This window comes from Aquarana catesbeiana, linkage group LG06, assembly GCF_042186555.1.
Source record: "Aquarana catesbeiana isolate 2022-GZ linkage group LG06, ASM4218655v1, whole genome shotgun sequence".
NCBI lineage: Eukaryota > Metazoa > Chordata > Amphibia > Anura > Ranidae > Aquarana > Aquarana catesbeiana.
The window spans coordinates 96,121,095-96,147,880 of record NC_133329.1 but is presented as its reverse complement, the minus strand read 5'-3'; the positions used below and the strand labels follow the sequence as shown (position 1 = coordinate 96,147,880).

The window sequence follows — 26,786 nt, the reverse complement described above, 5'->3', positions numbered from 1 at the left end:
ATAGGGTAGTTTTATGGCATTTATATTATTATTATCTGTTTTAACTAGTAATGGCGGCGATCTGCGATTTTTATCAGGACTGCGACATTATGGTGAAACCGTCGGACAATTCTGACACATTTTTGGGACCATTGGCATTTTTACAGCGATCAGTGCTATAAAAATGCATTGATTACTGTAAAAATGTCACTGGCGCCCCTAGTGGCCAAAGATAAAAGCGATGTACCATGACGGCGATTCACGCAGCCAAGCCATGTTGCCACAGCACAACTGTGGCGGCTGGTCGGGAAACGGGTAATGGGATAATAATGAAGCTGGTGATACTGATGAAGTTATTGCAAACTAATTTTCAATGGCTTTTTTTTTCTAGTGATATCAAGAATATTATTATTATGCTTTTTTTTTTTTTGGACAAGTTACCACAACACCATTATCCCGTAGTTTTTAAGATCAAAGATACAACTATGTTGGAGTCCCTTGTTAATTTTACATTGTATTTTTTTTTAACTGTAACTGCCTACTCCCAAACTGTCATTTGAAGTAAAACACATAGCCAAGTATTATTCTCCACAATTTTTTTTTATTGTGCATTAAAAAAAGAAAACAAATAAAATTAGACATGCTATCTGCCAATAGAACTTAACCAAAAAGTGCATTCTATGCATCCAAAAATATAGAAAATATAGAAAATATATCAAATCAAGTCATTATTCAACCAAAAAAATAATGTCAAAGCAATAACTCCAAGGCCAATAATAAATAACATGTTATCTCCTCTGATTCCACGATGAACTGAACTGGTTGACGAACTGAAAAGCGCGAATCAACACTCACCAAACTTCTACTAACACAAAATTAGCAGAAGGAGCCCAAAGGGTGGCGCTAAAGAGCTGAAAAACAACATAGTACGTCACTACGTTTGTATTTGTTGGCCAACAATTCCTTGCCGTGTGTGTGCAAGACAAGTTTGGGCCAACGCCCTTCGGACAAAAGTCCACGGTTTTGTTGGCCAACAATCCGATCGTGTGTACGAGGCTTAAGTGTTAAATGTGGAAGCCCTTCTGTGGAGCTATTGTGTTCTCCTGGCGGCTGGGGGGTGCGGGGAGCCACTGGCAATAATCACATGTAAAAGTCCGACATGCTGCTTATACCCAGATTGGTCGACGTGGGTACAATCAGCCTGTCCCTGCTGAACCGGTTGAGATTTAAACCATCTATGGCTGGCTTAAGGGCTTGTTCACACAAGTGGCCAGGGGGTGGTAAAAGCAGATTTTACCTAAACGTAGAAATGTGACCGCTCATACCGCAGCAAAAATGTTGCATTCGTTGTGCAGTACAGCCACTGAACATGACCCATTCAAGTGAATGGGACCAGGCCACAAGCTCTCTGCAATCGCGTCCATGAGTTTCAACGAGGCAGGTCAGCGTCTTATGCCCCGTACACACGAGCGGAATGTCCGACAGAAAAAGTCCGAGGGGAGCGTTTCATCGTATATTCCGATCATGTGTATGCCTCATCGGACTTTTTATGTCGAAAATTCTGACGGACCTAGAAAGAGAACACGTTCTAACTATTTCTGACGGAACCAATTCCTATCGGGAAAAACGCTCGTCTGTATGCTGTTCCGACGGACCAAAAACGACGCATGCTCTGAAGCAAGTACGAGACAGAAGCTATTGGCTACTGGCTATTGAACTTCTTTTTTCTAGTCCCGTCGCACGTGTTGTACGTCACCGCGTTCTGGACGGTCGGACTTTGGTGTGATCATGTGTACGCAAGACAGTTTCAGCGGAATTCCGTCGGAAAAACCTTCAGAGTTTATTCTGACGGGAAAACCGGTCGTGTGTACAGGGCATAAAAGGTTAAAGCAGGTGGTGAGGATGCATGACATATCACCTCTTCACTGCAAGCAATTCTAGCCACACAAGTGAATGAACCCTAAAACCCCATCCAGGGCCAAGAAGTAGGGTCCCCCCACACTGGTTTGGCTAGAGGAGAAAGGATGAAGTACAAATACTAATGCCGCGTACACACGGTCGGACTTTACGGCGGACTTTGCCCGGCGGATTTTTCGACGTACTTTCCGACGGACTTTGTGAATGAACGGACTTGCCTACACACAATCCACCAAAGTCCGTCGAATTCGTACGTGATGACGTACGACCGGACTAAAACAAGGAAGTTCATAGCCAGTAGCCAATAGCTGCCCTAGCGTGCCTTTTTGTCCGTCGAACTAGCATACAGACGAGCGGACTTTTCGACCGGACTCGATTTCAACGGATAAATTTTAAACAAGTTTAAAATCTAAGTCCGTCCAACTTTTGAGAAAACAAAGTCCGCTGGAGCCCACACACATCGAATTGTCCGACGAAATCCAGTCCGCCGGGCAAAGTCCGCCGTAAAGTCCGCTCGTGTGTACGCGGCATAAGGCTTTGTTTCCACTACTGTGAGTTGTGTGACTTAACACATGCGAAGTCGCATGACAAGTCAATATCCATGTATTTCCAGCCTGCTGGGATTTGTAGTTCCTAAGCGACTGGGGAGACACAATTTATTTGGGTTTGCTGTTTAGAGACAAGTGGTGGAACTACAAGACCCAGCATGCATTGCCAGACTCTGTTGTGGCTTCAAGATCCAGCATGCTAATGATAATCAAAACGTTATAATCATTATTATTATTACTTTTTATTTTTTAAACTCTAATATACTTTAAAGCAGGGGTCTCAAACCGGCGGCCCTCCAGCTGTTGCAAAACTACAAGTCCCATCATGCCTCTGCATGCGAGAGTCACGCTTGTAACTATCAGCCTTGCAATGCCTCATGGGACTTGTAGTTTGGCAACAGCTGGAGGGCCACAAGTTTGAGAGCCCTGCTTTAAAGGGTATTCATTGTAATGTACACTCTAAAAGTATTGGGACGCCTGCCTTTACACGCACATGAACTTTAATGGCATCCCAGTCTAAAGCCTTGTACACACGGTCAGATTATTGGACGAATTTTCGTTGGGTTTTTTTTTTTGATGTTAGTCTCAAATCGAAAGTGAAGAGAGTACTCAGTATCAGAAAATTGTCTGACAGAATTCAACGTCAGAAGTGACATAATGTGTTGAATTGTTTTGTTTGTGTTCTTTCATTTCTGAGCATGTTTGAATTTGAACGTGTTACTGCAACATGAAAGTGTGAATCTGGCCAAGTCAATTTATTGTTTGCTGTTTATCTTCCCTTAGGGAGATTCACCTTCACTTCCTGTCCTGGGGATGCAACAGGAAATGTGAGGAAATCTGTACAAAGTGAGAAAGAATCCCCTCTTAGATAGGTCTCCCCACTGGAAGGTTTCCCCTCACCTCCTGTTCATGATCTCCCATCACTTTCAATCTTTGACAATGGTGTATACCAGGGGTCTCCAAACTTTCTAAGCAAAGGGACAGTTTACTATCCTCCAGACTTTAGGGGGCTGGATTGTGGCCAGTGGGAGTAGAAAATGCCCCCGCGTCAACATCATTATTGGCTTTAGTGGGGTAATGGTGCCCCATTGTTGGTGTCAGTGTGAGGAATAGCGCCCCATCGTTGGTGTCAGTGAGGAATAGTGCCCCATCATTGGTGTCAGTGTGAGGAATAGCACCCCATCATTGGTGTCAGTGTGAGGAATAGCGCCCCATCATTGGTATCAGTGTGAGGAATAGCGCCCCGTTATTGGTGTCAGTGCGCATAACGCCCCATCATTGGTATTAGTGGGAGGAATAGTGCTCCATCATTGTTATTAGTGAGAGGAATAGCGCCCCATCATTGGTGTCAGTTGTGGATGGAAAAGTGCCCCAACGGCCGGATAGCGGCAAGCAAAGGGCCACAGTTTTCTTGCCCAAGGGGTAGAACCTAGGTCAGGTTGCTATCTATGTGAATGTTGGGAAGATTTTCTCTTACTTCCTGTCCCAGTGGTCACCAAGACAGGAAGTGACTGGAGATCTTTGCAACAGAGTCACAAATAGCAAAAAAACCTGACAGTTGGTCTAATCTTTCACCACTCTATCCATACCTTAAACAAATGTTTTGACCATACATACTGTCTGCGGTGGAGATAAAAAAAATGAAAATGATAAGTTTGTAGTCCTCTCAAGGAAAAGCAAACAATTTGTTGGAGGCGGTTTTGTCTTTCCAGGTACAGGCTTGGTGCAGTGAATGAGCTGTTTCTACATACGCATCTCCTGGGAATCCTCTGCCCTACAATGCTCTATGAAATATGCATGTCCGAAGTCTGCAAGGTGCTGGGCCCGGATCAGGTTCCCCAGTCCTCCCGTCAGAAAAGAAAGGCGGCCCTCCTCCAACTGGCACACCACGCTTGCTCGCTCGCATGGCTGCGCTGCCTGCATGAATTATGCAGCGGGGCCCATGGATTGCGGGGCAAGGCTTGCCGGGGACACAATGGGAGGAGATGACAGATCCAGCGGGCAGAGGGCACCCAGGGTTCAGCAGTCTCGGGCAACTAAAAGGCAGATCGGATGGCAGCACACATGTTTCGGGATAACCACCTGTCCGAATGAACATGGTGTTTGCCCGGGTCATCTCAGCAGGAACACGCCAAACACGTACTCATGTGATGTGTTTATAACTAGTGGGTGCCATTTATGTAAATTCATTGATGTACCATTACAATGTCTGATGTGTTATTAAATTACCCCCTTTTGTTTTGTACTGCAGAATACCAGTCTGACTAATTTATAAAGCACATTACAATGGTGATACAACACAACAATGACATCACTGATACAGGGGCCCGTGAAAGACGGGCTTGTGACAGGTAAAGCTGAGCTCCGGGTGACTGTATAATGTAACCCCGCAGCAATTTCTCCCCCTCACAATGAAGGGTTAAATGCTCATTTGGTCTAGGGCAGCCTTTCTCCACCTATTTACCAAGGAGGAACCCCGGAAATAATGTTCAGGTCCTAGATAAGCCCTACTAATGTATCCATAGCTCTAAGTACATTATGGTGATCAGTAACTTGTACAAGGGTGGTCAGTAAGGAAATAGCAAATATTAGCCAACAACTCCAAAATAAGATTTTTTTTTTATTGGCCAGGATTCTTCAGCCACAGATCTCCTCATCAATCAGTAGAGCCTGGGTATCATATCCAGTGATTTTCAGTAAGGAAATGTCCCTTTACATTGGTGGCTAGTTAGGTAACAAACCCCTACACTGGTGGTCAGTAAGGTAACAAACTTCTACATTGGAGGCCAGTAAGGTAACAAACCCCTAAATTGGTGGCCAGTAAGGTAACAAACCTCTACACTGGGGGCCAGTATGGTAACAAACCCCTACACTGGTGGTCAGTAAGGTAACAAACTTCTACATTGGAGGCCAGTAAGGTAACAAACCCCTAAATTGGTGGCCAGTAAGGTAACAAACCTCTACACTGGGGGCCAGTATGGTAACAAACCCCTACACTGGTGGTCAGCAAGGTAACAAACCACCACATTGGTGGCCAGTAAGGTAACAAACCCCTACACTGGTGGTCAGTAAGGTAACAAACCCCTACATTGGTGGCTAGTAAGGTAACAAACTCCTACACTGGTGGTCAGTAAGGTAACAAACCCCTACACTGGTGGTCAGTAAGGAAACAAACCCCTATGCTGGTGGTCAGCAAGGTAACAAACCCCTACAGTGGTGGTCAGTAAGGTAACAAACCCCTACATTGGTGGCTAGTAAGGTAATAAACTCCTACACTGGTGGTCAGTAAGGTAACAAACCCCTACATTGGCGGCCAGTAAGGTAACAAACCCCTACAGTGGTGGTCAGCAAGGTAACAAACCCCTTTACTGGTGGTCAGCAAGGTAACAAACCCCTACATTGGTGGGCCAGTAAGGTAACAAACCCCTACACTGGTGGTCAGCAAGGTAACAAACCCCTATACTGGTGGTCAGCAAGGTAACAAACCCCTATACTGGTGGTCAGCAAGGTAACAAACTCCTACACTGGCGTCCAGTAAGGTAACAAACCCCTACATTGGCGGCCAGTAAGGTAACAAACCCTTACACTGGTGGTCAGTAAGGTAACAAACCCCTACATTGGCGGCTAGTAAGGTAACAAACCCCTGCACTGGTGGTCAGTAAGGAAACAAACCCCTACATTGGTGACCAGTAAGGTAACAAACCCCTACATTGGCGGCTAGTAAGGTAACAAACCCCTGCACTGGTGGTCAGTAAGGAAACAAACCCCTACATTGGTGACCAGTAAGGTAACAAACCCCTACATTGGCGGCTAGTAAGGTAACAAACCCCTACACTGGTGGTCAGTAAGGAAACAAACCCCTACACTGGTGGTCAGTAAGGAAATATACCCTTTAATTGGTTGATTGGTGGTCATTAAGGTAATAAACCCTTACATCAGTGGTAATTGGAGAAGTCCCCACTTATTTTGGTGGTCATTGGGAAAAGCACCCCCCATAGATTGGTGGTTAGTGATAGATGAACCCCTTTACAGACAGCTAAGAAAATCATTGGTATCAGTAATGTACCTGAAAAGATGAGTGGAAAGGATCTACTGGTCCTATGCAGACGGCCCTGCCAAGTGAGTTTGGTGCTAAAACTATGCAAACACCATCAGGCAGAAGATTAGTCCACCACGGCTCTTTGTTTAAGGAACCCCTAGCCAACTATGGCCATAAACTTGCGTATTTGAGCACCAAAATGCTTCTTTTTATGCCAGATTTTGGCAAAATAAGATTTTTTTTTTTATTGGCTACATGCCGAAACGCATTAGCTGTATTCACTGTGTTTTCTACATGTAGCCAATAAAAAATTCTTATTTTGGAGCTTATCGAGTTGCCGGCTAATATTTGCGACTATCCAGGTGTACAAGGACTGCACATCCCAGCCAGGAGTCTTCAGCTACAGATCTCCTGATCAATCAGTAGAGCCTGGGTATCGTATCCAGAAAGATCCTGCATTGATAGGGGTATTTTAATAAGTCTCTAATGCAGTCAGACTAATAAACACTAATAAATGTGCGTCTTTTTATATTTTAATTTTTTTTATATTGTACAATTGTGTCGCATCTACAATGCCCTGTGCTGGCAGCGTGTTGGAGATCTGGACTGCTGCTCTATAACTTTGGGCAAAATAAGAATAAAAGACATACTGTATGTGATGCAGTCTGCCAATAGCATGAATACAGCAGTTTTTATTTTCCAGACTCCTCCCTGTAACATAGTTTTATTACCTGTTGATTCTTCCAATAAATCCGTTTTATTTTTCCACTGCCTGTAACAGGAACTTGTCCAGCAAAAGTGACAGTCGCAGATCATTCTGCCAAGGGTTCCTTATATGATTCCACTGGACTCAGCTAAAAATAGCTGTCAGTTTGTTTGGAAAATAACTGTCACTTATTGTGGTGTGTTCGTTTTGTTCTCTGTCCTTCCTGATTGGTCTTCCCACTTCCTCAACAGCACAAAGCTGTGTGTAGCCCCACTTCTAGAATATTAGACAGAATGTCTAAAACCCCTCTACAAAGTGTAATAAGATACCGGCATTTCAGGAAAACGATCAGTTAAACTAACTACATAAAACAACGCACGGAAGTGTCCGCTTTCAAAACGACAGGTGTTTATTAAAAGAATCTATTTAAAGTGTAACTGAACCCCGCTGATTTATCTTCATTCTAATTCCTGCTACTGCAACATGCAGATAATAACAATGCCTGTGATGGATCCATCACAGGACAACGTAGGCAGGAGCCTAAGGGCTGCTGGATGGTCAGGGTGCCCACTGCCCGCTACAACCTTCATGCCCTGACAGTATACCAGGGGGATAGTGCAAATTGGTCAAAGCTGTGCACCTACCTAGAATATGGACTTGTAGGCAGCTGGGGTCTGATGGGGCTATGCCAGTACTGACACTGCAAACGGGGCGGCTCTGTGCTTACTGCTTTACCAATGTCAAAAAAAACTAATGCTGGCAGAGCCAAAGCTGCTACCTTGCCTAGGGACCTATTCTGACTTAACCCTTTCACTGGCAGAACCATTTTTGCACACGTTAAAAGAATAATTTTAGGCCTGAAGATTAGTTAAAACCCCCAAACAATATATATTTTCTAAAAGCAGAGACCCTCAAGAATAACTTCCAACTTTTTATGGCATACAGGGTTGCACTTTCAGATTTCTGAGGGAAGTGATTGGGGGCTGTTATCATATTTTCACACATTCCCGGCTGGCTGCTTTAAACCCCCCCCCTGGTGATATATGACATTCGTCAGTGGCAGCGAAAAGGTGAAGTATATGTCAAGACAAAAGAAAAATAAAATAAATATTCAGTACATCTCTGCAATACTTACATATTTCCCCATGTTTTATCCGTTTTAAGACCCTTTAAGCAGAGCTTAATTTTCCACTAGGCCAACTAGGCTATGGTCTAGGGTGAAATAGATGGCAGGGGCAGTACTTTCAATTGAAATTGACAGTGACAAGAGCGGACAATGTCTTCGCCCCCTACAAAGCAATCAACCGCTGCTGGGCTGCTCACAGCCCAATCTGTGCACATAACAAACAAGGTGTGTGGGGTGCACACTCCTCAAAGGTAGTGCTACAGATAGCTAAGGCCCAGGAAGGGCAGTAAAGAAGCAGCTGCTGTAGGGATCCACATCTGTAAAAAGACCCCCTTAGAGGAGGAAAGGACACTTAGGAGAGCTCAGGATGGGCACCGGGTGGACAGGAGGCAACAGACCCGGCTGCTGTATCAACATTTGTGAAAGGTGTGTGTGAATGCTTGGTATGTTAAAGTGTGTATGAGTGTTAGTGTATATGTGTTTAGAGTGTGTTTGTATAGTGTATGTCAGTGTATATGAGTTTAGTATGTATTTGTGCATTGTTTAGTGTGTGTGTGTGTGTATACTGTGTTTTAGTGTATATGTGTTTAGTGTATGTGTGTTTTAGTGTATATGTGTTTAGTATGCGTGTATACTGTGTTTTAGTGCATGTGTTTAGTGTGTGTGTGTTTTAGTGTATATGTGTTTTGTGTGTGTGTTTACTGTGTTTTAGTGTGTGTGTGTTTACTGTGTTTAAAGGGGTTGTAAAGGTAATTTTTTATTTTTTTTTTAAATAACAAACATGTTATACTTACCTTCACTGTGCAGCTCGTTCTGCACAGAGTGGCCCCGAACCTGGTCTTCTGGGGTCCCTCGGCGGCTGTTTCAGCTCCTCCCCGCAAGCATTTACCACCTTAATGCGAGCTCCCGCATGGTGGTGAGTGCTTGCGGGCGGCTATAGCCACTCGCTGTATCACTCGGCCCCGCCCCCCGGCGCGCCGCGTCATCGGATGTGATTGACAGCAGCGCGAGCCAATGGCTGCGCTGCTTTCAATCCATCCACTGCAGCCAATCAGCGACCAGGCTGAGCTGCAATGGAGATGACGAGAACGAGCAGCGGAGATTTGAGGCGTCAGGTAAGTAAAACGGGGGGGCTGGGGGCGGCGGTATTGTCAAAAGTTTTTTCACCTTAATGCATAGAATGCATTAAGGTGAAACATTTTTTACCTTTACAACCCCTTTAAGTGTATATGTGTTTTGTGTGTGTGTTTACTGTGTTTTAGTGTATATGTGTTTAGTGTGTGTTTATAGTGTGTGTTAGTGTATATGTGTTTAGTGTGTGATTGTACAGTGTGTATTCGTGCATATGTGTTTAGCATGTGTGTATACTGTGTTTTAGTGCATGTGTTTAGTGTGTGTGTTTACTGTGTTTTAGTGTGTGTGTGTGTATGTACTGTGTTTTAGTGTATATGTGTTTAGTGTGAGTGTTTAGTGTGTGTGTGTTTGTAAATTGTGTGTTAGTGTATACGTGTTTTAGTGCATATGCGTTTACTGTTTGTATATACTGTGGTTTAGTGTGTATTAGTGCATATGTGTTTAGTATTTGTATATACTGTGTTGTAGTGTATGTGTTTAATGTATGTTTTTGTGTGTGTGTGTGTGTTTACTGTGTGTTAGTGTATATGTGTTTAGTGTGTGTTTTTGTGTGTTAGAACCATGCCACAGTAGTGATTCTGTTGCTGATGAGCAACAAGATCACAATGCAGATCACAGTAAACACTCATGTGACACTCCCCAACTGTGAAGATGAGCGAGTCGCAGAATGTCACTTGCCAGCAATGGCTCACCTATCTGGGCAGCTAGAAAGTTGGGCGTGGAATCGGGCGAGTGATCATGTCAGTACCGATTTGCTGGCAGAGTCAGGATTACCAGTGTGACATCACTTGTAGTGTGTGTGTTAGTTTCCCAGCTTGTAAGTACAGAGAAATGACAGTGGAGCTGTGAGAAATGCACTCAGCTTCTGGGCCCTGTTGTGTTCTGACAACACTCAGCATTTTTATGAGCTAAGTGGTGTCAGCCCTGTTCAGTTTTCTCTTCCATCTCCACAATGTAAAGACCATCCTGTAGTCTAAAAATAAGAAATGAGAGAGCCAATCACCTTCTCCGGGATAACACAGGAGGTGAGCACTGGACACGGCACAGCTCGCAATTTCTGATGTGGGTATTTTATTGCACTTAACAAAACACTTTCAATAGTATATTTAACAAACCAAAAGGGAACAAATAGGATACATTAATTATGGGGGTTTATATATCTTTTAATTGAGCTCTGAATTGTGGGTATTATTGAGGTGTGTGTACTTATTGGGGGAATATACCTTAATTCCTGTCTCATCACTGGGACAGGAGGTGAGAGTAAAGCTGGTCACAGTCAGTTAGAATCTCAGCCGTTTCAGCAGGTACAAGCCGAGATTCGAACTATGTATGGGCAGGATGATTGTACTCAGATGGGTTTAACCAGCCTGTTGTATTTTTCATGCGATTATTGGTAGCGGCTATAGCCACTAGCAATGATCACTGTGTGTTCTCCTGGCAGAGATCCCCCCCCCCACCAGGAGAACACAATAGGTCTGCGGGAGGGAACACTGACTGTGTTGAGATTTTCCTTTCTGCAACCCCTGGTCTCAGTAAAGAAAATTGCACCATCTATGGCTAGCTTTAAAGTGACATTAAAGTTGTTTTTTTTTTTTAAATAACAAACATGTTTAAATAACACACAAGAGCAGGCCCGATCCTCCTCTTCTCGGGTCCCCTGCGGGCACTCCAGGCCCCTCCCCCAGCCCCTCTTGCTATGGCAGCACCCAAGCCACTGCTCTATGCATCCATTCACACACAGAGCATGGCTCGGCACCGCCCCTGCTCTCTCCCCATTGGCTCACTGCCCGTGATTGACAGTAACGGGAGCCAATGGCTACCGCTGCTGCCAATGAGGAGGGAGGGACCCAGGAGAGCCGAGGCTGGCTGGATCAAGATTGGGTTCAAGATGGATCAAGATTTGGTCTTTACAACCACTTTAATAAGTCAATTAATTGACTTCAGCTAAAAGTTTTCGACAAAAGTTTTTATACAATTGGAAAGAGAAAATCTTCTTGTGATTTCACCTAATTTCCTTTTCCTTGTGACAACTGGAAGACACAGATCCTTAAAACTACCCAATAGAAGTTCTATCCTCTGACGATTGTTTTCTTGCCATCTGAGTCCCCACTGGAGGGATTTCCCAATGCAAAATTTTGAGTTATCACCAGAACACAAGGAGAGGGAAGACAAGTACACGTATTCCAGTAACAACTGTCTAATGGGGAATATTTCTCACTTCCTGCTGTGTCTACGGGACAGGAAGTAAAAAGAAATCTCAACAATGAGACACGACTAGCAAGAATAAAAAAAAACTGACACGTTTAAACCATTCCCTACTCCATCCAAAACTAAAAAAATATAAGCTTTAGATATTTGTTAATGTTTAACCACTTGCCGACCGTCGTACGCCGATATACGTCGGCACAATGGCAGCGGTGGACAAATGGGCGTACCTATATGTCCCCTTTAAGGGCCAGGGATAGCAGGCGCGCGCACGCGCCGCGTTCAAAGTGAACGTGCCCGCGGGACCGGTGGACTCAATGTCCGCCGGTCTCCCAGCGATCGTCTTACGGAGCCTCAGAACAGGGAAGTGCCTATGTAAACAAGGCATTTCCCCGTACTGGCTTGTGTCATGACAGAGATCACTGCTCCCTGTCATCAGGAGTGGTGATCGCTGTCATGTGACTTTAAGCCCATCCCCCCCCCCCCCCGCAGTTAGAATCACTCCCTAGGACACACTTAACCCATTCATCTCCCCCTAGAGGTTAACCCCTTCCCTGCCAGTGTCATTTACACAGTAATCAGTGCATTTTTATAGCACTGATCGCTGTATAAATGACAATGGTCCCAAAATAGTGTCCAAGGTGTCCGATGTGTCCGCCATAATGTCGCAGTCCCGATAAAAATCTCAGATCGCCGTCATTACTAATAAAAAAAAAAAATTAAAACAAAAATGCCATAAAACTATCCCTTATTTTGTAGACGCTATAACTTTTATAACAGATTAATATACGCTTATTGCGATTTATTTAACCAAAAATATGTAGAAGAATACACATTGGGCTAAACTGAGGAAAAACATTTTTTTATAGATTTTTGGGAGATATTTATTATAGTAAAAGTAGTTAAAAGTAAAAAATAATGCGTTTTATTCAAAATTGTCTCTCTTTTTTGTTTATAGCGCAAAAAATAAAAACCGCAATCAACTACCACCAAAAGAAAGCTCTATTTGTGGGGAAAAAAGGACGTCAATTTTGTTTGGGTGCACGACCGCGCAATTGTCAGTTAAAGCGACGCAGTGCCCAATCGCAAAAAGTTCTTTGGTCAGGAAGGGGGTAAAATCTTCCGGGGCTGAAGCGGTTAAGAAGAAATAGGAAGCAGATCAAATGGTAAAAGTCATATCAGAACCCATACCTCCACCAGACGGTCCTGCGGTCTCAGGCCAGCTTTGGCTGCTGGGGATCCGGGGTCCACAGAACGGATAAACTGGCCTGGCCGGGATTTTTCACTGTGCAGGTTGAATCCGTAGCCGTTGGGCCCTTTCTTTAAAGTACACAGACGGGGACACCTCTCCTTCACCTGGCCATTTATGTCCTGTAAAGAGACAAAGCAACGCATGTTTATTTTGTGGTTTTCTGACATTTCTCCATAAGCCGGCACTAACACAAACTGAATGGAAAGTAGCTTACAAATTCCATTATGTAAATATGACACCAACATTGACAAACACGTGATTTCATCTGTGTGACAAATCTAAAGATAATTCATTCAGGATCCATTCTTTCTGTTTTGTGGAGCCATTTTTAGTCTTCCGAAGAGCACTTTTGTATGCAAAATACCAAATCCTGAATAGGCATCTAGCCGCCTGTCTGGATTAACCGAGCCTCTTTTTTAAAATTGTTTGTTTACAAGTTAAAACAGTTTTTTTTTGCTAGAAAATTACTCAGAACCCCCAAACATTATACATTTTTTTTTCTAACACCCTAGAGAATAAAATGGCAGTCATTGCAATACTTTCTGTCACACCGTATTTGCGCAACGGTCTTACAAGCGCACTTTTTTGGGAAAAAATACACTTTTTTGAATGAAAACAGTAAAGTTAAGCCCAATTTTTTTTTATATTGTGAAAAATAATGTTACGCAGAGTAAATTGATACCCAACATGTCACACTTCAAAATTGCACCCGCTCGTGGAATGGCGACAAAATTTTACCCTTAAAAATCTCAATAGGTGACGTTTAAAAAATTCTACAGGTTGCATGTTTTGAGTTACAGAGGAGGTCTAGGGCTAAAATTATTGCTCTCGCTCTAACGATCGTGGCAATACCTCACATGTGTGGTTTGAATACCGTTTTCATTTGCGAGTGCTACTCACGTGAGCTTGACGGGGCGCGTTTAAAAAAAAAAAAAAAAATCTTATTTATTTTACCTTTTATTTTTTATTTTTACACTGTTCTTTAAAAAAAAAAATGTGTCACTTTTATTCCTATTACAAGGAATGTAAACATCCCTTGTAATAGAAAAAAAAGTAGTAGTGTATAGTAGTGTGTAGTAGTGTATAGTACTGTGGTGGTGTATAGTAGTGTGTAGTAGTGTATAGTAGTGGTTAGTAGTGTGGTGGTGTATAGTAGCGTGGTAATGTATAGTAGTGTGTAGTAGTGTATAGTAGTGTGGTGGTGTATAGTAGTGTATAGTAGTGTGTAGTAGTGTATAGTAGTGTGTAGTAGTGTATAGTAGTGTGTAGTAGTGTGGTGGTGTGTAGTAGTGTATAGTAGTGTGTAGTAGTGTGTAGGAGTGTGGTGGTGTGTAGTAGTGTAGTAGTGTATAGTAGTGTGTAGTAGTGTATAGTAGTGTGTAGTAGTGTATAGTAGTGTATAGTAGTGTGTAGTAGTGTATAGTAGTGTGGTGGTGTGTAGTAGTGTATAGTAGTGTGTAGTAGTGTATAGTAGTGTGTAGTAGTGTATAGTAGTGTGTAGTAGTGTGTATAGTAGTGTGTAGTAGTGTATAGTAGTGTGTAGTAGTGTGTAGGAGTGTAGTAGTGTGTAGTAGTGTGTAGTTGTGTAGTAGTGTATAGTAGTGTGTAGTGTGTAGTAGTGTATAGTAGTGTGTAGTAGTGTGTAGTAGTGTGTAGTAGTGTGTAGTAGTGTATAGTAGTGTATAGTAGTGTGTAGTAGTGTATAGTAGTGTGTAGTAGTGTGTAGTAGTGTATAGTAGTGTGTAGTAGTGTATAGTGGTGTGTAGTAGTGTGTAGTAGTGTATAGTGTATAGTAGTGTGTAGTAGTGTGTATAGTAGTGTGTAGTAGTGTATAGTAGTGTGTAGTAGTGTGTAGGAGTGTGGTCGTGTGTAGTAGTGTGTAGTAGTGTGTAGTAGTGTATAGTAGTGTGTAGTAGTGTATAGTAGTGTGTAGTAGTGTATAGTAGTGTGTAGTAGTGTATAGGAGTGTGTAGTAGTGTATAGTAGTGTGTAGTAGTGTATAGTATTGTGTAGTAGTGTGTAGTAGTGTATAGTAGTGTGTAGTGGTGTATAGTGGTGTGTAGTAGTGTATAGTAGTGTGTAGTGGTGTATAGTGGTGTGTAGTAGTGTATAGTAGTGTGTAGTAGTGTGTAGTAGTGTATAGGAGTGTGTAGTAGTGTGTAGTAGTGTATAGTAGTGTGTAGTAGTGTATAGTAGTGTGTAGTAGTGTGTAGTAGTGTATAGTAGTGTATAGTAGTGTGTAGTAGTGTATAGTAGTGTGTAGTAGTGTGTAGTAGTGTATAGTAGTGTGTAGTAGTGTGTAGTAGTGTGTAGTAGTGTATAGTAGTGTATAGTAGTGTGTAGTAGAGTGTAGTAGAGTGTAGTAGTGTGGGTACTTTTCAGATATAGGATCTTTACAGCTGAGAAAATCGTTGCCGTTTACAGAACAATCGTTGGATAAAGCTTATTCCCAAGTCTGGTGATCGATCTCATGTCAATGGCTAGCTGTAGTCTTTTTGTCTCCATAGAGGAGAAAGTATCACAAAGGCCGACCCCCAAAATAAATTCAATGAGACAATAAATGAGATCTGCTGACTTTTCTCTTTCCTTCCACTATTATTGTACAACGCTCTTCTCCTTTGCAGAATACACAATAATTGGATCATCTTACGGAAATCATGAAACAAGTTGAAGCGGATCTCCTTCTATCTTGGCCTTCACTGCCTTGTATATTTTTGTTTTGTCTCACAAGGATTCCTTCCAGCCGAGCGCTGGCACTGCCATTTATAATTACATGGCAATCACTTACAATTACCCCAATTTCTTTTCAATTTTATACATTAACTTCTGACTAAGAACCATTCATGGTGGTAAAACGTCATTAACCCGCAGAACATGAATGCTGTGTTGATGTAAGGACACAGAGGGGGGTCTGCCTCATAGCTAATGAGCTGGATCACTGAGGGGTTCAATTGTATCTAATAACCAACAATTTAAAGGGACATAGTGATAGAACTTCTGTTAGTGTCCCATCAGAATGATTTCCCCTCACTTTGTGGTTTTGATCAGCCTATGAACATGTCACTACTGTGTCCTAAGGGGACAGGAGAAGGAACCAAAGTGCCTAGCGGGGACACGCTATCTGACACACCCACAAGTGTTGTATAGAAGCTCCCCAAGAAAGCAAAGGCTCAACTCATCTGCTGAAGAGGTATTTAAAGAGTAACTCCACTTTTGTTCAGAAAAAAAAAAGCAAACCCCTCTGGGTGATCTATGTATATTGCAGGGATTTTTAACAAACTTTGTAGCAGATTCCCACCTTTTGTTGCTCTGGAGAAATAGCTGTTTTACCATGTCCTTTGGATACTAATTCAGAATGGGAGGGCCTGGTTCATTATAATCACCCGATGCACTCTCAGTGTTCTAATGAGGGTCTGCAACCCTTTAGAAGTATTTAACCCTTGAGTATTTCACCAAAACTGAAATTCCAATTACAGAGAATGCCAAAAATCTGGCTTGTATCTTGGTGCTGACTTTTTGGGAAAATCAGTGAGGTAATCACAGAAGCAGCAAATGACATTTCAAGGCAGGTTCTGTACACCAAGGGTGTGTGTGTGTATATTTCTAGTTGCTATATGCAATATTGTTTTTTTATTTGCTATTTTTTTTCATGGAATTGGGAATTGGAGTTAGCCTTTAATTTCTTCTTTTAAAGAGGACTCTCTAACATTTAGCATATTATTTTCCTTTTGCTGCTAGTATTAGTAAATAGATAGAACGTTATATCATATTTACTTTTTTAAACTTTTTTTTTACATTTCTTCAGTTGCTTCCTGATTTCTAGGCCTAGGCCAAGGCCAAAATGATGTCTTACATCCCAGGAGTCTTCATGGGAAGAGGGGCTTTTTCAGCTAAGCACACCCTCCTGCCTGCATGCCTGAGTTAATGACAGATGGATTCCAGGAAGGAAATGCTATGCGACTCATTTGCCCTTACTCAAGATGGCTGCAGATACAAATTCTAGGGGGGTGTTTTTCAAAGTGATTTCTCACCAAAATAAAGCATGGAGACATGGATGGATGGGTGAGTTTAATCTGAATATTAAAAGTGAATTAAACAGCATTTTCAGCTTGTGGTACTCAAATACACTAAAGTTCTGCTTTAAAGAGGTGAAGGGCTTATTTACAAAACTGCACAGTGCAATGCATTGGAATGCCATTAACACCCCCAACACACCTACAGAGTACACCGCATACCACAATAGTAAAAAAATAAAAATAAAATAAATAAATAAATATATATATATATATATATATATATATATATATATATATATATATATATATATATATATATATATATATATATATATATATATATATATATATATATATATATATATATATATAAATAAATAAATAAATATATATATATATATATATATATATATATAAATATATATATAAAAAAAAAATATATATATATATATATATACAGTCAGGTCCATAAATATTGGGACATCAACACAAGTCTAATCTTTTTGGCTCTATACACCACCACAATGGATTTGAAATGAAACAAACAAGATGTGCTTTAACTGCAGACTTTCAGCTTTAATTTGAGGGTATTTACATCCAAAACAGGTGAACAGTGTAGTAATTACAACAGTTTGTATATGTGCCTCCCATTTTTTAAGGGACCAAAAGTAATGGGACAATTGGCTGCTCAGCTGTTCCATGGCCAGGTGTGTGTTATTCCCTCATTATCCCATTTACAAGGAGCAGATAAAAGGTCCAGAGTTCCTTTCAAGTGTGCTATTTGCATTTGGAATCTGTTGCTGTCAACTCTCAATATGAGATCCAAAGAGCTGTCACTATCAGTGAAGCAAGCCATCATTAGGCTGAAAAAACAAAACAAACCCATCAGAGAGATAGCAAAAACATTAGGTGTGGCCAAATCAAATGTTTGGAACATCCTTAAAAAGAAAGAACGCACCGGTGAGCTCAGCAACACCAAAAGATGCGGAAGACCACGGAAAACAACTGTGGTGGATGACCAAAGAATTCTTTCCCTGGTGAAGAAAACACCCTTCACAACAGTTGGCCAGATCAAGAACACTCTCCAGGAGGTAGGTGTATGTGTGTCAAAGTCAACAATCAAGAGAAGACTTCACCAGAGTGAATACAGAGGGTTCACCACAAGATGTAAACCATTGGTGAGCCTCAAAAACAGGAAGGCCAGATTAGAGTTTGCCAAACAACATCTAAAAAAGCCTTCACAGTTCTGGAACAACATCCTATGGACAGATGAGACCAAGATCAACTTGTACCAGAGTGATGGGAGGAGAAGAGTATGGAGAAGGAAATGAACTGCTCATGATCCAAAGCATACCACCTCATCAGTGAAGCATGGTGGTGGTAGTGTCATGGCGTGGGCATGTATGGCTGCCAATGGAACTGGTTCTCTTGTATTTATTGATGATGTGACTGCTGATAAAAGCAGCAGGATGAAATCTGAAGTGTTTCCGGCAATATTATCTGCTCAGCAAAATGCTTCAGAACTCATTGGACGGCGCTTCACCGTGCAGATGGACAATGACCCGAAGCATACTGCGAAAGCAACCAAAGAGTTTTTTTAAGGGAAAGAAGTGGAATGTTATGCAATGGCCAAGTCAATCACCTGACCTGAATCCGATTGAGCATGCATTTCACTTGCTGAAGACAAAACTGAAGGGAAAATGCCCCAAGAACAAGCAGGAACTGAAGACAGTTGCAGTAGAGGCCTGGCAGAGCATCACCAGGGATGAAACCCAATGTCTGGTGATGTCTATGCATTCCAAACTTCAGGCTGTAATTGACTGCAAAGGATTTGCAACCAAGTATTAAAAAGTGAAAGTTTGATGGATGATTGTTAATCTGTCCCATTACTTTTGGTCCCTTAAAAAGTGGGAGGCACATATACAAACTGTTGTAATTCCTACACCGTTCACCTGATTTGGATGTAAATACCCTCAAATTAAAGCTGAAAGTCTGCAGTTAAAGCACATCTTGTTCGTTTCATTTCAAATCCATTGTGGTGGTGTATAGAGCCAAAAAGATTAGAATTGTGTTGATGTCCCAATATTTATGGACCTGACTGTATATACATATATATATATATATATATATATCATACAAATAGAGCAGTTCCATGTATCCTGCATTGGCTCTCATTAAATTTTAATGGTCTGTGGAAACACGGCATGCCACAGCACAGAATAAAATGAGTTGCAGAAAATGTGCCAATTCAGCTCACGCTGATGTGAATGAGCAATAAATTAAATTAGTGTATGACTATCTAAAGTTTAGGATTAATTGGAATTCTTGAAGTAATTGACCTTTGTGGTTAAAAAAAAATAAAAAAGTTGAAAGAGTCTTGTAACCCATTGTGTATCATTATTCTTCTGATCCGGTATTTGTACAGAGGGGAACATGCACAATAGAAATGCAAATGCCAAACCACTTTGACTAGCAGATCCCCATAACAGTTTTATTATTCATACTGTATTATTCCACCTCTAAGCCCAGCCTTGTGTATGGGATGTGGATAGTCGTCATTGCAGCACACTGCTTCACACCGGCGGCCTGTCCAGGGCCGTGTGTGCCAATCAAACGCTGATTTGCATTTCAAATAGTCACCTTTGCATGGTCAACACAACCCAAGCAACTGCAATATAGGACTGTGAGCTGTGAATGACCCTCTCCCCTGAAACTTTCACATTGCTTTAACCGTTTCCCCATCCTACGGACCATTACCTGCTTCACTTTTTGCTTAAAGCAGAACTATACTCAAAGGGTAACTGAAAGCCAAATTCCGGGCAGGTATTTATAAAACACCAGCACTTATGTCTTTATTTAAAATAAATCATTAAAGTAATTACTAAAATCTAATTTATGTTCACATTTTCATGTACCTGTGGTTACAAAAATATACAGCTTTCATTAACTTCCTTCTGCCAGCCCTTTAATGAAATCTCAATGCCAGGCACTTCCCTGACTTCCCGATCATGTGGTCATAGGGATTAGTTGTCATAGTGGTCATGTGATCAGAAACCCGTCCCACCAGCACCCAACTGTAATAGAATGGGGGTGTGCAACTGAGCATTCTCCCAGTGTTAAAGCGTGCGCAGTTGCACAGCCCCAGCAGAAAGAAAATAATAATACTTGGTGATCCTGCCATTAAGATCCTTCATAAGGCACTTCCCATTATAGGGTGACAACATTCTGCCCCTGTCTGCCAACTGTGCTCCAGAGTACATTGTATCAGAAAACTATATTTCACCCATTAAGGTTTATATCTACTTGCCAGCAGTGTTTTTATTGCTGTCTGTGCCTTCCTGTATTGGTGACAATTGTACCAACTATTTTTGTTACATTACAGGGACAGGAAGGCTGGGGAAATCTCCTCAATGGGGCCCCACACAAACAGATAAAAATGCTTCAAAAGATGAAGAAAAAGGGAAAGTGGAAGAAATAAAAGGAGGGAGGGAGGAAGGGAGGGGAGGAAAGGGAAGAACGAAGGAAGGGGAAGGGAGTGGTCCTTTTATTCAAATTAAATAAATAGCTGATGTAACTTAGAGCTGCACAATTAATTGTTAAAAAAAAATCTCGATTCAACCCCCCTCACGATCTTAATCCGTCATTTCCACGATTCATGTGACAAGTGCAGAGACGTTCTCTGCTCACAGCTGTCAAAAAAAAAAAAAAAAAAGCAGTCGTTGTTCTGCGAATAGTGCATCTCTTTAGATAATGCCTCTGACGATCTGTGTATGTGCAGGACGTAACGTCACGTCAGCTGATCTCGTGATGAGCTGGCGTGACGTCAACACTGCGCATACGCAGATCGTCGGAGGCATTATCTGACGATCAGCAAAGCGCAGTGTTCTGACAAATAGTGCAGATCGTCTTCCTCGTGCATGCGCAGAGAGAGCGAGGCAGAAAGTGACGATTACATTCTCCCTCCACGCTTTGCTGATTGTTGGATAATGCCTCCGACGATGTGAGCATGCACACTGTTGACATCACACCAGCTGATTGGGAGATCAGCTGGAGTGACGTTACGTACTGCACATGCGCAGATCGTCTGAGGCATTATTATTAACATATTATTATTCAATAGAATACTGGCAAAGTTTATCAACAACATTGCTCAGCGCTGAGATAAAAAGAAAAATTGTACCATTTGGTTGTTTTAGATCAAAGGGATGAACTTCGGTCTGCAAATGAGATCAGTTTAACCAATTAAAGATCTAAACCTTTTTCTGACAAGTTTACAAGTTAAAATCATTATTTTTTGCTAGAAAATTACTTAGATCCCCAAAACATTATATATATATATTTAGCAGATACCCTAGAGAATAAAATAGCGGTCATTGCAATATTTTATGTCACACTGTATTTGCACAGCGGTCTTTCAAAAGCAGTTTTTGGGGAAAAAATACACTTCAATGAATTAAAAAAAAACTAAACCATAAAGTTAGCCCATTTTTTTGTATAATGTAAAAGATGAAAATTGTGAGAGAATCATGATCTTTATTCCAAGCAAAAAAAATTGTGATTCTCATTTTATCCAGAATTGTGCAGCTCTAATGTAACTACACTTCCTTACGCCCAGTTGATTCATGTGAACTGTGAATTTTAATGACAGGTACTCTTTAAATAGAGATGGAGCCCTTTTATAACTGGAGCAAACCATACGCCTGGTTTGCATGTTTTAATGATCTCATAGCACAGTGATGGTGAACCTTGGCACTCCAGATGTTTTGTGACTACAATTCCCATGATGCTCATGCACTCTGCAGTGTAATGAATGTACAATAGTGACATTGACTATTTGATATGTCTTTTAAAACTTTTTGATAAATAAAAATTATTGTTTATAATACTTTTGAGGCATTGTCCTGAGACTCCTGCCCTTCAAAGTCCCAATAAGAGGAAAAATCTCCTATTCTGCAGTGTGGTGGAGCATCATGGGAAACGTAGTTGCAAAACATCGGGGTTGCCAAGGTTCGCCATCACTGTCATAGCAAATCAAGGCCAATCCATTCTTCCTCTCATCCAACCTGAATTGTGCTTGCAAACATATGCAGCCTGGGTAATGGCAAGCATAGTAGAATGTCAGCCAAAATACCAAGCTAAAATTGAATACCTCATTAAAAGATCAAAGAAAAAACAGTCTTTGCTGCAATATTCATCTTCAGTCCATTTCCCCTGCAATACTTTGGTTCTGCCACTAGGTGTCCCTAGTCTGATGGACAGCATCATTCAACCCTCTTCCAGCAAACCAGGTTATCCTGAACCTGCCCCAGCCTGTGATTGGACAGTGAAAGGAGTAGCAGCACAGTCATGAGCTCATCTCTATGGTCACTCTGCTCTTTCCTCCTATCAGCACATGAAGCAATTAGTTCCTTTTGCTGCTGCTTCTTCTTCCTCTCATACTCTAGCTGTGCTGTACAGGGCCTACAAGAGGCTAATACTGGGATAAATTCAGGTACTCATGCTGTTTGTATTTAAAAAAATAAAAAAATTAATAATGTATTGACTCTTTCCGCCTATATAATGCATATGTGCATGGTCTTTAGAGAATAATCTTTAAACCCCACATGCTGCATATATGCGTCCTTTGGACGGCAGAGGTTTTTTGTGCTGAGTGTGCTTACTACACTTACAGCTCCCAGTCTCTAGTAAGCCGGTGGGTCCAGCTCCTGATAATGTGACCTCTGTGACAGTTTCACATGATCAGGCAGATCTGGAAAGGCCACCCACTGGGCGTAATAGCAAGTTAGCCAGTTAAAGGGACGCTAAGGCTCGATGGGAAGGGATCGATGATTACAGAGGGCATTAATACACTATATTACCAAAAGCATTGGGGCGCCTGCCTTTACACACACATGATCTTTAATGCCATCCCAGTCTTGGTCCATTGGGTTCAATATTGAGTTGGCCCACCTTTTGCAGCTATAACAGCTTCAACTCTTCTGGGAAGGCTGTCCACAAGGTTTAGGAGTGTGTCTATGGGAAATGTTTGACCTTTCATTCTAGAAGCGCATTTGTGAGGTCAGGCACTGATGTGGACGAGAAGGCCTGGCTCGCAGTTTCCGCTCTAATTGATCCCAAAGGTGTTCTATTGGGTTGAGGTCAGGACCCTGTGAAAGCCAGTCAAGCTCCTCCACCCCAAACTCGCTCATCCATGTCTTTATGGACCTTGCTTTGTGCACTGGTCCTAATCATTTGGTGGAGGGAGGATTTTACTGTTGGGTTGTTTCTCAGGGGTTGGGCTTGGCCCCTTAGTTCCAGTGAAGCAACTCTTAAGGCGTCAGCATACCAAGATATTTTGGACAATTTCATGCTCCCAACTTTGTGGGAACAGTTTGGGGATGGCCCCTTCCTGTTCCAACATGACTGCGAACCATTGCACAAAGGAAGGTCCATAAAGACATGGATAAGCGAGTTTGGGGTGGAGGAACATGGCTGGCCTGCACAGAGTCCTGACCTCAACCGGATAAAATGCCTTGGGGATGAATTAGAGCTGAGACTGCGAGCCAGGCCTTCTCGTCCACATCAGTGCCTGACCTCACAAATAGACCCTACAGACTAAGACTCTGATGCCATTTCAAGTTCATGTGCGTGTAAAGGCAGGCGTCCCAATACTTTTGGTAATAGTGTATGTGTCTTTTATATTTGCCTGGAGTTCAGCTTTAAACATATGCACACGCACACGCTGACCTACACTTTCACACGCTTGTGAATTTCACGTCCTGTTTGCTCATATGAAATAAATCAAATGTTTAGGGTCTTTGACGTCAGTCTGGCTTCTCATGGTTAACCCATTCCACTCATCTATCAGAGCTGTGTGACATGTGACTGGCCTTGTGCCAGGCATACCCACAGGCTTGGGGCCTGGTACCGCCACCCCACCTGTCAGAATGAAAACACGCTTTGGACAATTTAGCAACATGGGTTATCTTTTAACGTCAGCATTGATGAAAGCAGAATCGTCAAAATTAAACCACCCCCCCCTTCAACCACATAAAGGGCGGCATGCAATCAAACAGACGCACCTCTGGGGAACTTGCTGACCTTGTCTGTTCTCAGCTTGACGCTGCTTGGCAGTGCTCGAAACTCCAACTCCTTCAGCAAAATCAGTGAGGGAGGCGGACAGAAATAAAGTGTTAAACAGATTTTCAGGAGGAAACTGGAGGAAAAGCTGATAGGCACAGGAATGTACAAAGTACAAGGGAAAACATTGTTTCATATGGAAACAAAGAGTTGGGCTCCATTATGTTGCAGCCAGCTGATAGGGTTACAAGCAGGGCTGTATCTTCTGTTTACACTGATAAGGAAGTAAATCCATAGATGACCTGGATAGGATTGGAGCTGGAGGAATGAATGACTCCATAAACCGGGAGGAGTTCAGTTAATTGCTAATAGTTTTATTGCATGTACAATAAAAGGGAGGCTGCTACTGTGAAAAGTGCTAAATATAATTATAATACAATATCTCGCCTCTGACATGAAGCCAGACAGAGTTTATCGCAGGATCAAAGAGTGTTCTGTGATGGTTTCTGATAAGGGTCCTCTATGTAATGGTGGAGAGCGATCTCCAATTGTTGGAGCGTAAAGGCCCCCGGAGCCCAACCTGCTGCCCAAGGGCCACATGCTGCCCTTTGGTACTTGTTGTATGGCCCAGCAGTCAGTAACGGGAACATTGATTTATAAAAGGGTAATAGCAGTGATCTCACCGAACAGGTCTCCATTCTATTACTGTCTTCTGCAGCATGTCTCCAGCCCCCAAAACAAACCTGCAGCCTGTCCATAGTCTCTGACCAACCATTTCTTTTAGTGCAGGGGTATCAAACTCAATTTCATCGTGGGCCGCATGGGCACTGTAGTTGTATGGAAACGGGCCAGTTGTATCTGTAAGACTATGTATGTACGTACTCTTTTATTAAATAATATTAAATATATTTAGTAATAACTAGCTCTGAAAATAGAAGCCTAGGAAAAATAATGGCAAGCGGATATTTAAGTGTATGCTACATATAGAGTTCAGGGGTGCACTACAGGGTGCAGGGTATAGGGGTCTGCTACGTACAGAGTGCAGAGTTCAGGGGTGTGCTTTGTACAGAATGTAGGGTTATGGGTGTGCTATGCACAGACTGCAGAGTTCAGGGGTGTGCTTTGTACAGAATGTAGGGTTATGGGTCTGCTATGCACAGAGTGCAGAGTTTAGGGGTGTGCCATGCACAGAGTGTAGGATGCAGGGTTTAGGGGTGCGCTATGCACAGTGTACAACATCACCCCCCTCTCCAACTGTTTTCGTGCATCTCTAGTCACTCCTACCTCTCCCTGTGTAGGTGGCTCTCTACTACCTGTGTATTTGGCTCTGTTATATCTCCCTGTGTAGGCGGCACTGCCTTTCGGGGAGGTTGTTCTCGCTCTCACATTCAGAAGAGCTGTCCCCACCATGCCCTGCCGTGAGGAATCTGCAAAAGCCACTGAAAACAAAGCTGTCCCTTGTAAACACAGAAGGCCTCTGTGTTTACAACTGACAGCAGTGAGTGGGGGCAGAGGACGAGAGCCGAGGTGGCAAAATAGAGTTCTGCCATAATATGACTGCAAAACTGGGTGAGAGGGCCACATGACAAGGCCTGGCGAGCCTCATGTATCCCGTCTAGACACCTAGTGTGCATAGGGCCAAACTCTGTTGATGAGATAAACAGAGCTACCTACACATCCCTGCTCTAGATTCTCCTTTATACTAGGTACATGGCTTGATTTTATTTATTTTTATTTTATTTATTTCAGGTACTTATATAGCGCTGTCAATTTACGCAGCGCTTTACATATATATTATACATTCACATCAGTCCCTACACCCTCAAGGAGCTTACAATCTAAGGTCCCTAACTCACATTTATACATATTAGGGCCAATTTAGACAGGATCCAATTAACCTACCAGCATGTCTTTGGAGTGTGGGAGGAAACCGGAGTACCCGGAGGAAACCCACGAAGACACAGGGAGAACATGCAAACGCCAGGCGGGTAGTGTCATGGTCGGGATTCGAACCAGCGACCCTTCTTACTGCTAGGTGAGAGTGCTACCCACTACACCACTGTGCCGCCCAAGTAGCTATTGTATTCTGACAGCTGTGGCACCCGTGGCACAGTATATGGCGAGTCATTTTCCACCTATCTCAGTCATTTTTCAAATTGACTTTTATTGAGCTGAGTCACCCAAAAGTCTCACTCCTGCTCCAAAAGAAATGTTCCAGGGTGTTCACTCTTTTACTGGTGGATTCTGGGTAATACAAAATAAGCAGAAAATAGCACCAGGCCAGGGAACCTAACGCACAGATAACTCATTGGGATACATAAGAAGCCGTTAGGTGGTCTAAATTAGATCTTGATGTAGAACTCTGGGGATTTTTTTTCCCATCCAGTGGGGCTGTACCAAATACAAAAAAAACAAAAAAAACTGTAAGGCAAAAGCATAATGAGCTAGTATGGCAACACATACTAGCTGATTATGAAATACTTACCTTAGAACGAAGCGTCGGCATCGCATCCTGGTCACCACTGAGGGAGCTGACATTTCCCCCTCTGCATTTCCTCCGGGATAACGGCTCTGGCGCTGTGAGTGGCGATGATCCGCGTTGACGTCACTCCCGTGCATGCGAGTGGGAGTCTAATTTCTGGCAAAAAAATCTCTAACCTGTAGAGTGCATGTGCCGCTGACCTCAGCGGCTGCATGCAAGGTGAATATGTCCTAAACCATACAGGTTTAGGACATTTTCATTTTGCCTACAGGTAAGCCCTATTATAGGCTTACCTGCAGGTAAAAATGTGCTAAAGGGGTATA

The 26,786-nt window shown here is 42.4% G+C and overlaps 1 protein-coding gene across 1 annotated transcript in view; it reads right to left on the bottom strand.

Moving 5' to 3' along the window:
* Window positions 1-26,786, bottom strand: part of NHERF2 (NHERF family PDZ scaffold protein 2) — a 200,292-nt gene that overhangs the window by 32,514 nt on the left and 140,992 nt on the right. Inside the window, exon 3 of the mRNA XM_073636467.1 lies at window positions 12,846-13,025. Coding sequence (XP_073492568.1) covers window positions 12,846-13,025 — 180 coding nt within the window. The remainder of the gene's footprint in view (window positions 1-12,845; window positions 13,026-26,786) is intronic.